General features: G+C 39.5%; 1 protein-coding gene across 2 annotated transcripts in view; it reads right to left on the bottom strand.

The window, feature by feature from the left end:
• Window positions 1–15,839, bottom strand: part of MYLK (myosin light chain kinase) — a 158,919-nt gene that overhangs the window by 90,337 nt on the left and 52,743 nt on the right. For both annotated transcript variants that reach the window (XM_009327135.1, XM_009327136.1), the window contains one exon: window positions 13,217–13,369. In XM_009327135.1, coding sequence (XP_009325410.1) covers window positions 13,217–13,369 — 153 coding nt within the window. The remainder of the gene's footprint in view (window positions 1–13,216; window positions 13,370–15,839) is intronic.

The raw sequence follows: 15,839 nt of genomic DNA, 5'->3' as shown, positions 1-15,839 counted from the left end.
AAATTCTACCCCAGGCAGTTAATTTTCTCCTTCCCTTTCCTTTCCCCAATCAACTTCTACTGCTGCAGTGAGTTCCCCCCAGGTGGATCATGTCAAAGCAATTCATGAGGAACATCGGAAAGCACTACATAGGGTGGGCTTTATAAAACACAGGTACATTTCAATAACTTGTTTTCAGACCATGCAACTAGTTAATTTTACAGTAACTTATAAAAGCTGCCACAATTTTTTAACCACAGCTGTTTGTTTTGTGCAGGTCAAGTTATGCAAGATAATACAGAAGATACTATGATTTTCTCAAAGGCTGCTTATAGAGCACTGAAATCTCAAAGGCTCTTACAAAATTATGAGATCAAGAAGTTTAACAATTTTTGCACAGAGCCGTGGGTCTGGCATAATACATAAGCCCAGCTGGGGCATTCTGTGGTGAGCAGTGGTCTCTCTGTCATTTCAACGGGCTTTTGATAAGGCATTACACAGAGCGATAGATTTAAAAGTCCACCACAATGATCCCACTTATGTGGTTCCTATGGTTTTTGCCTTTCCTCAGGCTTTAATATGCATGAATGTTGGGAAACAGCAAGTAATAAGATGCACAGCTCAGTGGGAAACACAGCCTGGGAGACCAGAAATAGTAAGAAAAGCATTTGAAGGGTACCTTATATACCCACATATGTTTTCTACAAAGCAAAAGTAATATCGGCTTTTCCCACAGCATTGACTTACCCCTAAGGGTTCATTTTTTTATTAGAAAGACACTCTAATAAGCATCCAAATCTATGTTTAAAAAAGCCACTTAGTGCATTAAATCCACAGAGATTAAGGAGAATTTAAACTCTTCCCGTTTCTTACAAATTTACAGAGTCTCAGCATATTTAGATGGCAATGGGAAAACAGATATATTGCCTCTGATACAACTATTTCTATTAATCTCTTATTCTGTTTTCCTGTGTTGGTGTAATCAATAGTAAGTTAATCCATTTACAGGTACCCTATCAAACATCTGTTTATCTATTAACCTGTATTAATAGAAATTTAAGGTGATAAAAAATGCTTTCCTATTATTTGACTTTTCTCAATCCAGGATTTAAAGAGTCCTTACATAAATTTAACCTCCATATATCTACAAACTGGAAATTACTGCAAGAGGAGTCTTAATGTTAGCTATGGGCCTAAGCCAAAATACACTTGAATTTTTTAAAACCTAGACCTCGATCAGAACTTCGTGCTTGAACACAACTGAAAACATCTTTATATTGATAAGGAAGGGTGAGTTATTGTGTTCAAGGTGTATATGTAAAAGAAAAAGTGGAAAATTCATGCTGCACTGAACAGTTAACCTACTACAAATCAATTATACAAGACACATGTACCAGTTTAACTGCAAGCATGCAACCAACTATTTACTTTCTAGGGTAAAAGATATAGATAAATCTATACACTCGGAGAGAAGGAAAAAAAGAATCGATAACTGCAGTGTGGCATTTCCATTCCCAGATTTGCTGTTGAAACTGGAGTGAAGAAGAAAGTCCAGATCAGGATGCCAACTTTAAGAAGGTTTCCAAAGACTGGACCTGGGTTTTTCCTGGCCTGTAGTCAAAACAGTTAACATTTTATGGACATCATCTATTCTAGTAAATTTTCTTGTTCATTTGCCTACCCAGATGTACTGAAGACTTTTTAATGTGAGCTGCAGAATGCTGACATCTCCTGTTGAAATATCAGGACTTCAGCATGCTCAACACTGCACAGAATCACACAATAATTGAGTTCGGAAGGGACCTCTGAAGATCGCCTAGTCCAGTCCCCAGCCAGCTACAGCACTGTGCATATACACCTCCAATACAATCACTCAGCTGCACAAGATGAGGGTTACAACTGGTTACAACTCAAGGACATGCAAAGAATAGAGTTTGCTGCCTTATGTTCAGAACACTGCAAACAACTTGCAGCGTTTAGTCTTATAAGAGATTTAATTATACTCAAGGAATCTGCCAGAATCATGTGGTTAACTGCCAAATAATGCCTAGTCTGAGCCATGCGAAAGGACTGCCTCAGCAACATTTACCATTTATGGTGTTTAAATATCATTTTGGCTCAGAGGCTAATAAGTCAACTGAGCTGAGGAGAATGCTTAACTCAAAAAGCTCTCTGTGTGAGCAAGCTCAGAAAGAGAAGCAGCAGATTCCACTCTCAAAGCAAGACTCAGGTTCACACACAGATCTTGATCTTGAAAAGAGTTTCACCTCTCCAAATATTTTCAATGTAAACAAATCCAGCTGTTACCAGATCTCACGTTAACAATGCTATCAACTCAAAAAATAACAGATTTTAGAAGGCAGAAAATTGATATTAGGAGACTCATCTCATCTGTCTGTCTTCCTGTAAAGTATTTTTCTGTCTCAGGCCTGAAATGATATGGTCAAAATATTTTCTGCAAGTTTTCCAAGAATTCCAAACTTGATTTATATTGGCATAAAAAAACATGAGATATCTGCATTTTTGAGACATGTAGGGACATTTCTGCTTTATTAAATATCTCAGGTTGGTATGCCATTTTGCAAACTTAGGTCATGAGAACTAGATGTTTAATGACCTAGCAGTGTTCTTTACACATCTACCTCCCATCATTTATTTCTGCAGTTATAATCTGTTTTTGTAAATGGAAGGCGAGATTTAAATATCCTTGGGAGATGCTTTCACTGAAGAGCCAGGCCAAGTTATAGTCTGGACGTTGTGCCTTGCATTACACAGAAAAACTGTTAACCCAAGATTGACAATGCCCTAAGCCTATACCAGTCAGGGTGGTTAGGGATGTACAAAGGAGGCCGAGTTCCACTTTATCCAGTCTGGCAATCTATTTATTTTACTGCAGGCTAGTCTTCCAGCCCTATCCTGCAGCTCCATGTACGTTCATTCTTTCCCGAGTCTTTCCCTCTGTATGGGATATCATCAGGTCATCAGCATTTTAACCTCTGTTTTGTCTGCTCAGTTTGTTCTGCAACCCACAGCATTTGAAAGAGATGCCATCCCAGAAATCCCACTATCAAAAGGCTGACTACACCAGTAAGAATCATGATTTGGGAGAAACAGTCAAAATAGAATAGAATAGACTATTTCAGTTGGAAGGGACCTGCAACGATCATCCAGTCCCACTGCCTGACCACTTCAGGGCTGACCAAAAGTTAAAGCATGTTGTTAAGGGCATTGTCCAAGTGCTTCTTAAACACTGACGGGCTTGGGGCACCGACGACCTCTCTAGGAAGCCTGTTCCAGTGTTTGACCACCCTCTCGGTAAAGAAATGCTTCCTAATGTCCAGTCTAAACCTCCCCTGGTGCAGCTCTGAACCATTCCCATGAGTCCTGTCACTGGATACCAGGGAGGAGAGAGCAGCACCTCCCTCTCCACTTCCCCTCCTCGGGAAAAATCTGTTTAGAGTGGCAGGGGACAGAGATACAAAGTAGCCAGCCAAGTTCACGGCAGATCACTTTGCAGTCAGCAGACTGAATTCCTCAGTGACAGTCTCACTGGAAGTTTTTGCAGCTGAAGTGGTGTTTGCTTTTGCCTTCAGAACTGCTTGCCTGATTAATGACTAACCCTGTTTGCAAGTTATTTACATCAAGTAATTGTTCTTTTGTCACTGCCACAGACAGCAACTCCATGGAAGGCCTGAGAGTGTGTATACCTACCAAATGCATTTATAAGGCAACTCAGCTGGCCCACTGCTAACAAATTCCCCAGCATTAGATACCAATCTGACATGGACAACTACAGAAAAGGTGCTTCATATATGCTAGATGAAGCCAGGTTAGCTCCACAGTGAAAATGTGCATACTGCTGAGGCAGAATTTCACCTTCACATGTACAGTTTCAATTTTTTGTATGGCTGCCCAGGTAGAATTTAACTTAATCGCAGTGTATCATGATGTATAGAGATACCACTTTCATTAGAAAAAAACCTGGGCTGTGCATGAGCTGAAATGCAATGGAAGCACAATAGGAACAGGCAGTCACATAAAGCGTGAGTGTTCCCAAGGCTGCCACTGATATAGAGTTACAGCCCCTTCAGCTCTTCCCTCCTCCGGCAAATCCATACTGGCAACAGAATAGTTACCTGTGGTAATATTACAATAGTTCTGCTCACTCTGTTGAGTGAGTAATCAAAAGGATACTGTACTAAGAATGCTTTTAAGGAACCCCTCAAATAAGACAAATAAGACTGAGCTTGAGAGCAAGGAAACATTTGAAGTTAGACTAATATAAAGGAAAAAAAAAAGAGAAAAATAGAGCAACATTATATTTCTGGGTAAAAGTTGGTGTCAGAAAGGAGTTCTAAAGCAAGGCTTGTCTGGCATTTAAGTCCAGAAAAGATAACATAGTTCTGCTATGGCACTGTTTGTGGTCAGTTGTCTCTTCTTGATGAATTTGTATTAAAAATCTCTCAAACTAAGACATCACCCTGAAAAAAAAAAAAAGGCAAAGTCTGTGTATGTGGACTGGCAGTCAAGGCTCGACTAAAATGAAGCTGCATGAAAACACCTCCAGTGGTATATACAGCTATATAAAGTTCTTGCCCTCTGTTCCTTTCCTCTACTGCAAAGGAATGACCTGCTCATTAGAACTCACACTATAACCTGTATTAAGGCGCTTGGACATCTTTGTATTGCTCATTTTTCCAGTCCGTAAAATAGAAACCTTGTTCTTCTAAAAGTGAGGTATCACAGCTTGACAAAATTAGATCTCAAGAAAAAGTGCTAAAGCAGGTGTTAGAGTGGTATATCTGCCTAGTTAGATATATTTTCTATCCTAAATGTACATACAACAAATTCTGTTATGCTGCTTCTGTTATGTGGGCATTTTTGCCTTTTAGGGCAAGAGAACTGCATAGACTTGCAGAACTAGTAAGGACAAGGCAGGACGTGCTAAATTTCAGCATGGGGGCCCTGTATTTTTTTTTTTTTTTTTCAGCTTTGTTTTCAGTTTGGTTGGCCATACTAACCTAGGCACTCTATGCTGCAACCCAGTTAGATGCTTGAGCAACACGCTGTTAAATTTGTAAGACTAAACTGGAGAAACATACCTTTAAGAACTTGCCATCCTTACTTGGCTCTATACACACCAGCTTACGTGTTGGAAATTTTCAGATTTCTCTTCAGTCACTTAACTCAAAGACATGCTTCCCTTAGGCAAACCCATCTCATCTTTTCCTTACTTGAACCTTCCTTTCCTACAACTCTCCTTTTCCTCCTGCATATGCTGTTCATAAAGCAATTCTTTAATTCTCACCTTTACAGCTCTTCTCTTTCTGCTGGTGCTGAATATCCACTGCTTATACACTCACAACTGTTCTCCATGGTCCTCCCATTTCCCTATACTTTTGATAATGGTATTCACAAAAATATTTAAACTGAGCAGAAACATGCACATCACCCTGCTCTCAAACCAATCCCTTGAGTTCAGAGTCCTTTGATTAAAAGCCATTTTAAAATTATTTTCTTGAACACATGACAAAACGCTTGTGAGACGCTGACACCCTCTACTTTTCTGTAAACACTGGCCATGCTCCTCTGCTTATGCAAGAATCTTTCATCTGTAAGTGAAACTTCCATGAGGTTTTTGCACTGGAGCCTATATATATGTTTGTGTATATGTTTTACATCAGCTGGTAATGCAAGGCTTCTAAATACTGTCAACGTGTCTGTTCCCAAATCTGAGAGAAATTAATAGAAGGGGACAAAACTCACACTAACAGAAGTGCTAATTATCTTTAAAAAAAAAAAAGTTAAAAAAGTAGGCGCAGATATATCCTTAGAGTCTGTCTTGCTGCCTCTGTAATTTTAATTCTAACATTGGGAAACAACTTGCTTAAAGATGTATTTAATCTTTTGATTTGTAGTTTAAAGGCAAATATCAATCCTACAGGTACTCCTCCATTTGTGACTCTCACTTTGCCTAAGTATGAGGCACTGGAGATGAAAAGCTTAGATGTTAAAACAGGTCACTTCTAGCACTTAGTTAGCCATTTTACCTATGATGTCGTGTTTTTTAACTGTTACATAACCATTCTACAGACTAAATTTCTCTTTGGTGGCTATTCCATCTGATCTATCGTGACTGATGGTACACAAGTGACTAAAATATGCATTTGTTCTTCGTCATTTGCTTAGCAATATTTGCACAACAGGACTGTGTTTTGATAAATTCAAGTTAATCTAGTAGTCATGGAAAGGAAGCTCAGTGAAGCTAGGTTGGAAGTCAATTCATAGAAGTAACATAAGCTGGGTGAATTCATAACTACACAAGAAAAGCAGGAAAAAGGCCAGAAAATGAATGCAGACAGAAATGATGCTTAGTGTCAGAAACCAAGTCCATTTTCCTCCAGAAAAACACACACTACATCCAACTCTCAGATGCTTTGGGACCAACTTTCAGTAATTAATTCTGATTAGGGCTTCCTCCCATCCTACAGCTTGCCTACCTCAAATCTACCTGCACAACAGTCATTTCTGGAGAGTTTTATAAATTGAGCTAATCCTATAAGATAGTTCGATGGCTGACTGTTTGAGTTCCCACATCAGCTGCTCTAGGAAACATTCTTTGGGGCAATATCATGCCCACGCTTTCAAAATTATTCAGGCATATATTCAGTTAACAGGTTTTATATGTATTTTGATGACTTCCACCTTTCAGCTGAAACTTAGAGCATTATAGAATTTGGCAATCCAAGTTGGGACAGTTTGCCCCTCGGCCAATGCAGGGCCATTCCCAAGACTGTCATAATAACCATCTATTTTCTGTCATTCTGGTACATAACAGCTTAATGTTCACAGCATTTGATCACTTCACAGTTGAGACAACCATCAGATGTAGGGGTGGGGTTTTTTCTTCTTTCTTTTCTTTATAAACATTTTTCTGTCAGGATCTCATCTTTGTTTTTAATTTATAAGAAATATTAATGCAATTCTGCCATTTAACTTTTGCTCATTCTGCAAGCACTCATCCCTCATTTGCATCCAAATTTCATTCCCCTTTTATGGGAAATTATTTATATGAAGAAGCTGTCTTTAGAGAACTTTGTTTATATTGATGGCACAAATCCTATATCATTAAAAGCTTCCACACATGTTTTGCTTTTGTCCTTCATTTTTGGTCTCTAGCCAGCATTGTGTGTCACGTTTGGTCCTGACATGCTGAAAGAAGGCTATTTAAAAAAAAAAAAAGCAGCTTAGTCTTACAAGGATTACAGTTGTTAGTGACCCATACAGAGTGCTGGACTGAGAACTTTGGGACACCCTTGAAAGCACTGGAACAGAGTTTCTTTGATGCTCATGACAGCTTACCTCTGACCTTTCAATACAGTAACAAAAAAATCCTCCCTTTCACTTAGTGCTCTGAAACCAATTCTTACATAGCCAAGTGGTTCCACCAGGCTACTGGTCTGGAATGCCTTTTGGACATTCAACAAGACTATTTCATATATTTTGGAAAGTCTTCTATAGCCCTTTGTGTATATGTTATGCTTTCAAATACAGCAAAATGCTTTCAAATAAATAGTGACTTTGAAAAGCTGTCATAAATATTTCATCACTGTAGGCAAGTAAGGCATCATACTTCATTTACCTTAGGCAGAAATACATATCTCAGAGAAACAAAGCTGTAGCCTCTCAATTAAGTCTTCAAAGAGAGGCTCCTTATTGCAATGATAACCTTCTTCAAAAGATTAATGTAAGAGAGGTCATTCTGAGATAGAAAGAAAAACAACTCATGACCTAAAGACAGCATTTCTCATGACTGGAAGAAAAGACTCCTACCTGAAAGCCTTTCTTCCACCTGGTTATATTTTATAGTCCCACTCACACCAGATGGAAGAGTGACAGGAACAAAACGAACTGGTTTTCCAGAAATCATCTCCCTTCACTGCTCTGATAAACTGGTTACAGCAGGGACTCTGACAGGCTTTCAGGTGACTCTAATCTGCTCGTCCAATGATCAATGAATGACTACAGTAATCGGATTGTAAGGGCTACAGGCTTCCCAACATAGACACTTATGCTGGGGAGGCTGCACTAAAAAAAAAAAAAGTGTGAACAGAAAGTGGTGGGGGAGAAAGGGGAACAGATGTGAAGTCAGGAAAGTGCACTGCTGGCAGGGAGGGAGAAATGAGGCCAAAAGCCAATGAGCAGGAGCAGCAGTATTTGCTGAATAGTGTTTGCTCACCAAGGGAGGCAGTATTAGGCCTCTATTCAAAAAAGCAGCGTGCAGAAGACAAGCATCAGTAAAACGGGTGGCTGCAGAGCATTAGAGCCCACAAAAGTACGCTGGCTGCAAGCCTGTGCTGCTGCTATCACTACCCATGCTTCATGCCCTCCCTCTTGAAATCAATCAGTGATGCTGCTGCCCGGTGGGAGGAGGCTGGAGAACTCTCAAGGAGCCTGGAGTGGGTCAGATATTTTGTTTGTCATCTACTGCAGAACTGCAGGAGAGAAGGACATTCTCCTAGGAGTCAGCCCTCATGTAACAAGCACTCCAGCTTGATACTATACCTAGAGGAAGCTGGAAAAACCAATTAACTGCCTCTCTTAGATGCAGAGTCTGTTTGCAAAAGAACAAAGGCTTCCTACACACAGCATTAATTTGTTTTGGCACAACAGTAGATTGAGCCCATCATATGTCCCATCCCTATTCCCGCTCTCCCTTCCAGCCTGCAATCTTGTGTAGTACACCCAGGTATTGGTGTGAATGTCAGGTGGTTAAAAATCCCTTTGACACATCTTTTCTACAGGTGGATCTGACCTACAATTCTTTGTCAGTGATTAGTTAACTGACAGAGACAACCACATATCAGAAGACTTCTCTCAGGTATGAGGCAGACCTGAAGAACAGTTACTATGCCTGGGAGCTGGCCTTACCTTCCAACTATGCCAGTTATTACCACTAGTTGTCTTGCCTATATACTCTGATTGTCACAGCTACAGCAAAGCGCTAACACTCACTCACTATATAGGTACATCCAAAGTCAATTAACTTCTTCTCACCTCAGTTTCCTATTCATAAAAAACTGATTAAAATGTTCAGCCACCCTGATAAAAAGTTTATTAATATTCAACTTCAGTATTTACAATCACCATCAGTATATAATCACTGTATATTTCAGGTGACCTGAATGTACCATGCATATCCCTGTTAAGGAGCTGTTTTGGTTTTTTTTTTTAAATGGGATGCCTGGTGTATTCAAAAATGGCTTGTATACTTATTTTCAGATCACAAAACAATATGAAAATTGTAATATCAAATGGGAACACCAACCCAATTGCCTAGCTTGCACATACAATAACAGAAACAACTCAGTCATGCACACGTTGTTTAAAAACTTTTTAAAAAAATTTGTACATCAGCCCCAAAGCCTCCCAAATTCTGATTTTCCTGTGTATAGAAAATGATGCATAAGTTTAAAGGAAAAAAATTCTAACATTTGCAGAGCAGCAAATGGTACCATTTCAGGAACACCTATCATTGAATGTTTGAGTAACCTGGACCATGTTTCTCACCTCTCAGGTTTTCTTGCATCAGAATAATTAATCTAGCATTTTATCCAGTGCACCCCACTCACTGGAGAGTTCAGTTAGAAAAAGTTCTCATGGTGAAGACATTTGTTAGGCTGTTTTTTCAAAGAAGTGCTGCTCGTTCTCTGTAGTTCATCTCTACCTGTATTTCAGCTGTAAGAAACCACTGTCACAGGGAAGACGGCTATCAGGATTCAATTTAGTCTACTTAGTCTTTCACAAGGCCAAAATTAGCTTCACCTTGATTAGCTTAGTTTCTCCACAGACTGCCTAATGGATCTATCCCAATTTACTCAGCCTTCAGATCACTTACTTAAGTGATCTGAAGATGTTATTTTCCTGTCTTAAAGACTGATTAGTTTGAATTTTTTAAGAAGACCATTGCATTTCTTATGCCCCATCCATATGAAGTGTGAGACTTTTTCGACACAGTGCCAAAAGCCTCCTACAAACAGCTAAGTACCTTCAGTGTTTTTCATACAAAACCAAGGAAGGACTGGGGTTGCTCAGTGCTAGGCAGAATTTATCCTGCTTAGTAATAAGGAAGCGAAAGACAACCATAAATGAATCTGAGACTGATGACTTAGAAGGAATGCTATGCCACAATAAGCCTAGCCAGTTATCCAGGGCCCAATGCAAAGCATACTGAAAGTACTGGAAAAAATGCCCCCCTTGTGTTTAACAGGACTCGGAGCAGTAGCCCTTTATGGAACAAAGGGCCTTTAAAATGTTGTTTCCTACAATAATCCCACAAAAGGAAATTTCCTTTGACAAAAACAAAGCAACAGATCTCCTAAAGGACAAAGAATGCACAAAAGATGATCAGAAAACATAACATGTGGCCAGGTAACACCTGTAACCTACTAGCAGGTTTAAGTATCATTATGTACTATAATTAAAACATGAGGCTTACGTTGTGGTTGTTTTTCTTCCTTTGAACAGTTTGTCACTGACTATCCTTGCGGCCAGTATGGGACTTTTCTGAGTTATCTGTGAGCTTAATTTAATTTAGAAGGTGGAGCTTTTTGCCTTTGAAAAATAAAATTGAGTTTTACTCTTAAGACAGAAAATTCACTCCAGCTAAAGTTTCCCCAATGATCACAGCAGATATGTCCCTCCATGAGACCCTTGGCTGCAAAGCCAAAAATGGCAATATGAAGTGAAATGTAGACCCAGACAAACTCAGAGATGTTTCCAAGGACCACAGTAGCAAGTTAAGGAATAGCTGAATTCTGACACTGGTCTGATACTGATGATATGCCAAGAACATCCATTTCTTCTTAGATTAAATACAAATTACTTTTCACATACAAAAGGAAAATATTTCTCTAGCAACGAATGAACAAACTGAGCACTGCATGAAACCTGAAAACCTTAAATCACCTTGGAGACAAAAAGGAACCGGAGAGAGATGGGTTACAATTCAGAAACAGTTTTTACAGACTTTATTCCAAAAATCAATGTCTGGTCAGGAGAGGATTTTTGAAGTTTTCTCTCTTTCTGCACGTACACCGATTTCCTGCTGTAATCTGTCTGCAAAAGCTGAGCATTTAGAGAAGCCTTAGCAGCAGCATTCAGAGTCTCAGAGAACTCTAATGCTAATAAGCATTTGCTAGAGGGTCTGATGGAAAAAATATATGAACAGATAAGAGATTTGGAAATCACGATTTTAAATTTGGTACTATTTTTGGCAGGCAAATCCACATTGATCTAAGTCTTGGGGAAAGTTACTGTAATCCTCATGGCGACAGGGACATAATGAGTTTTAGGGAGGAAGTGGAGGGGTCAGCTAAAGCTGTAAAAATGTTGAACATGTGGCTTTACAGCCTGTCATGCATGTTCTTAATTTTGCTCTTGTTCTTCCCCCCGCACCCCATGGCTCCCAGAAAATAGAATGGGATGCAAAACAGAGGAACTACCTCCCCATAACAGTGGCAACGCAGCTTTCTAGCCCCAGACTAGCTAAAGTACAGGAGGAATCCAACTCAGTGCAACAGCAACTACGTAGCCTGAAATAGCTCAGCAGAGTACACAAGCCTAGGGAAAGGCTAGGTCACTATTGCTCCCACATTAGCATTGTATGTCAACCCTAAAATAACTCAGAAACAGTTAGTAAGAGAGTGACTGTCTTTTTGGTTTCTGTGTCCCAGTGAAGAATCAGCAGGTCCCATGTCAAAGACAGCTCCCTTGAGGTGGAGCGCTCTTGATTGGCCCTTAGCTAATGCAGATGAAATGCTTCAGAGAAATTATAAATGACAGCTTTGAGAACAGATTAGTTTCAGGCTTATTTTAAATCAATGTTTTCCTGCTTTGTGCCTTTTTTCAGGAGGGGGAGGGGGCAGGCAGGGAGGGAATGACTGCATTTCCAATTCAGTAATCAAGAAATTAACTCATAGGTTTACCAGAATTGCTTTGTTTTCATTTTAAGCTTGTCTAGGGTTTTAAGTGGATTCATACAGACAGAATAGGGGCAGGCATATCACTGAAGTGCTGTAGACAAACACCACAGAATATTGGCAAACAAAGACAAATCTGGGGATCCCAGGGATCAGGGTACATTTCCCAACAAGCTGCATGTACAAATTTGAAGCGGGTATTATTTGGTCATAGACAAATGGATAGTTCCCTTGGCAGCTGTCACTCAGCAGTCTGTTAGATAGGCAGTGCCAAACTATTATAACTTAGGAAAAAATCATCTGCAGATGACAAATACCGAACACAGGCTTGATTCTAGAAGGAGGGGGAGTCTGAGGGAGGGAAATTGTAGAGGGAGGGGGCTGATCATCTCCAGGCCATAAAACAAAACACCTGTATAAACTGATGCCAGGTGAGATTATAAGAAGACCATAATACTGATTGATACTACCTCACTGTTCAATTTATCCATGGGATTCTGTCATCTCTTGTCTTCATTGCAAACTCTGGTCTTTTAGACTGCATTTGTTCAGATCCTAGTGCAGAAATATGGCTTTCATGGTCAAATCAGCACTGAGGGTATCAAATTATTGATATTTGCAAAGAGGGTGCTCTCAGATTTCAGAGACAACAGATTACCTCAATTGCTTACTACAATGTTCTTCTAGCACTTTCACTACCAAAATTATGCTTATTTAGAGATATACTGCTCCCAATTAGCTGATACATACCTCTTCAGAATTATCTCTGATAAATCCTGGTAGCAGAACAAGAATATTGGCATTTGCTATCATAATTGCAGTCCCTGGCACTGGTCTCTGTGCTCTGCCTTTCAAAAGGGATAGCATCTGCCTCCTCACCATAACACTCTTTGCCTGATGGGTGATACTGGTGATACTGCAATTATTTTTCTCTCAGCAGTGACAGTCCTTTCCTACACTGGTACACCTCTTCCAAAACTTAGCCTCACTGCTCTGTACCACACTAAGACCTTCTTGATAATGTCAGAGCATTAATATACATATTTCTGAAATATGTATATTACTTTACGTTTCACAGTCCTTAAGCACTTAAATTGCACACACCTCCAAGGGGGAGAAAAGGTACCCAGCTGACAATAGCTTAGAAAAAACATGAAATCCACTTACAATCACCTGTGTTAAGGATCCAAGATTTAAAAAAAAAAAAAATTACAGCTAATATCATTGCAGTAATTACAGCAGGCTGAGATATTCACCTTTGACTGTGACCTGAGCACTGCAAGATGCCTGTCCTGTGTTGTTTTCAGCCAGACACGTATAAATGCCATCATCTTCTGGTAGGGCATCTTGGACAGTCAATTTTGCAACTCCATCTTCAAAAGTGGAATGGGCATACTGAATTGGCTGGTCTGCAGACAGAAAGGAAGAGAATTGTCTTAATACATCAGCCACAAGCTTCAAAAGCACTTCTTGTTTTCAGTGAAATCTGGATGCCTAACACCAGCCAGTATATTAAAGTGCAGAGCCAAATCCCGCTCTCTGGTGCACAGCCACTGCTCTCTAGTGACTACAAACAGCAGCATCCCCAGCACAAAGCAGAATATGGTTGTCAGACAAATCTCACCATTAGATTCACTGGGTGCTACCTTGAGTAGCAGCAAGAGGAGAAAGGTTTACCTTTGTATTTCGAATAGATTCTCTTTCAGATGGATAAGAAAAGAAATGTCTTGTGTGTTTGCTTCAGACATTGTCTCCATCTTGTACTTTGCTTGAAACTAGATATTAGCATTATTGTCTAGATGTGCAAAACCTGTTGGGCATGGAGAAGCACTTGAAGTCCTCCATCAAGTACTTTGTAGTGGAAGACATTCCAAGAGAGACAGCAAAATCTACAATGGAGCCAAGAGGCTGATTTACACAAGCAGTCAGTCTACACTACGGTATGTATAGTCTGGTAACAGACAGGTACAGTCTGATCTGTGGTGACGTGACTATTAAAGAAGTTCATTTTAAGAAACTGGTTCCTTGAATTGGTTTGGAACATGCTTAAATGTTAGTGTAGACTAGTTAAAGTTGCCTTGCTATTGTTTCAGGAACTGTCATCAATCTCAGCCTCACTTTCTGAAATGCTTCTGCAATCTGTTTTCCCAATATTAAATAGTTTCCACTACTGACATCATTGGTTGCTTTCCCAGTGTATGCAATGCTTAAGAGGGCCTGATATCTGTGCATAAAACTGGAAAAAGAAATTAGGGTTATCTAAGAGAAGGGGGTGAAACTGCAGAGATATTGTGCAGGACTGAATCAAAGATATCTGTCACCTGGGAAATCATGGTCAAAAGGAAAGATCAAAATTGATTTCATTGCCAAAATCATTTTAAAAGATTAGGACAAAAGCTCTGGTTTTTAAGAACCAGCTCTGCACTACAAGCAAGATAAATTAAATGCTGGGACAGATTTTTCTCACATCTCTGATTTTCAACACTAGCAAACTCAGAAGGCAGTCATTATCTATGCACTATCTATCTGCATACAAAGTTTCATTCTGAAATACAAACATGTGCCAAAATCAGCATGATCCAATACTTAAATATATTATAAAATGTGGTAGATGATCTTGTTCCTTTACTTATCTTACAAGTCATCTGTTTGTTAAGTCAGCAAATTTTCTACCACATGAAAAACTGGGGTGAACATTTAATCAACTGTCCAGAAGACTCCAATTTTAGAATACTCTCCACCTTCGTCGCAGGTCACATATTCTTTTTACCGGTTCCTTTGAGCTCCCTTTCACTCAGTTACACACAGACTGTTGTAACTATTAGGTCTAATCACATATTTTTTGCATGTGGGAATAACATTACATTCAAATATGTACATGTAGAGCTAAAGCCCAAGCAGATGAAGATTTCTGTAAGAGGACATGGGGCACTGGACTGCCTTCCTGGTCTGACTGTAGAATATCTAACCTGACAGGGATCCTGTCTGGGATTCTGACATTGAAACTATTAATGGTCCCTAATGATGCTATGATGATAACCATACCAGAAATACACTCAGGATAAAAGCTGCATCATCAAAAACAGAACAATGCCTTTTTATTTCTGTTGTAAATAAGCAAATGAATAGGGTAAGTGTTCTATGTCGAAAAAGAAAATGTGGTCTCCTTCACTGTGTCCTCAAATTTTGTCAGGGCATCCTCTTTTTCACTCCAGCTCCCAACAAAACTAGCTATTTTTTAGCACTATCCACAGAATAGTGAATTCACTTACAGAATAGCCTTTTCATCAGACCCCAGAAAACAAACACAAGTACATCAGCCCTGAGGAATAACCTGCAGCAAGATTCTAAGTTATGTCCATTGTACTTATATTTTGATCTAATAAAAACAACTCTCCCAGCAGTGAAATGTTCCCTTCTCCAGAGGCAGAACAGTCAAATCTCCATGACAGCTTGGCAGCAGGAACAATAACAAAAAATACCTTTCTGCTGGCATGTTATGCCAGAAGAGAGGAAATTTTCCCCTGGCCCATTTATTAAAAGCTTTCTGAACAGATCAGAAAGCTATCCTAAAACCAAACGCTACTCAGAGAATTGTTATGCTAAAGTCATGGTCATACTGTTTTTCAATTCAGTAGAAGGAGGTTCAATTCAACTTAGGGAAAAAAAACCACACGGAAAGCAATATGAAAAGGAATATATTTAAAACACAGTCATATAGGCCTTATTCCTGCAATTTAAAAAGAAGTTACCAATTATAAGGGACGAGGCCCACATGGCTGTGCTGTGCCTGTTATTGAAAAGTTGAAGGAATATGGGTCGTGCCCTTGGGCTGGCATGGGCCCCTATTCGTTGGTACAACCCGAAAGCTGTAGAGCT

Source organism: Pygoscelis adeliae, unplaced genomic scaffold (genome assembly GCF_000699105.1).
Source record: "Pygoscelis adeliae isolate BGI_AS28 unplaced genomic scaffold, ASM69910v1 Scaffold227, whole genome shotgun sequence".
Classification (NCBI taxonomy): domain Eukaryota; kingdom Metazoa; phylum Chordata; class Aves; order Sphenisciformes; family Spheniscidae; genus Pygoscelis; species Pygoscelis adeliae.
Note: the sequence above shows the minus strand (reverse complement) of the source record. Positions and strands in the feature narration are given on the sequence as shown.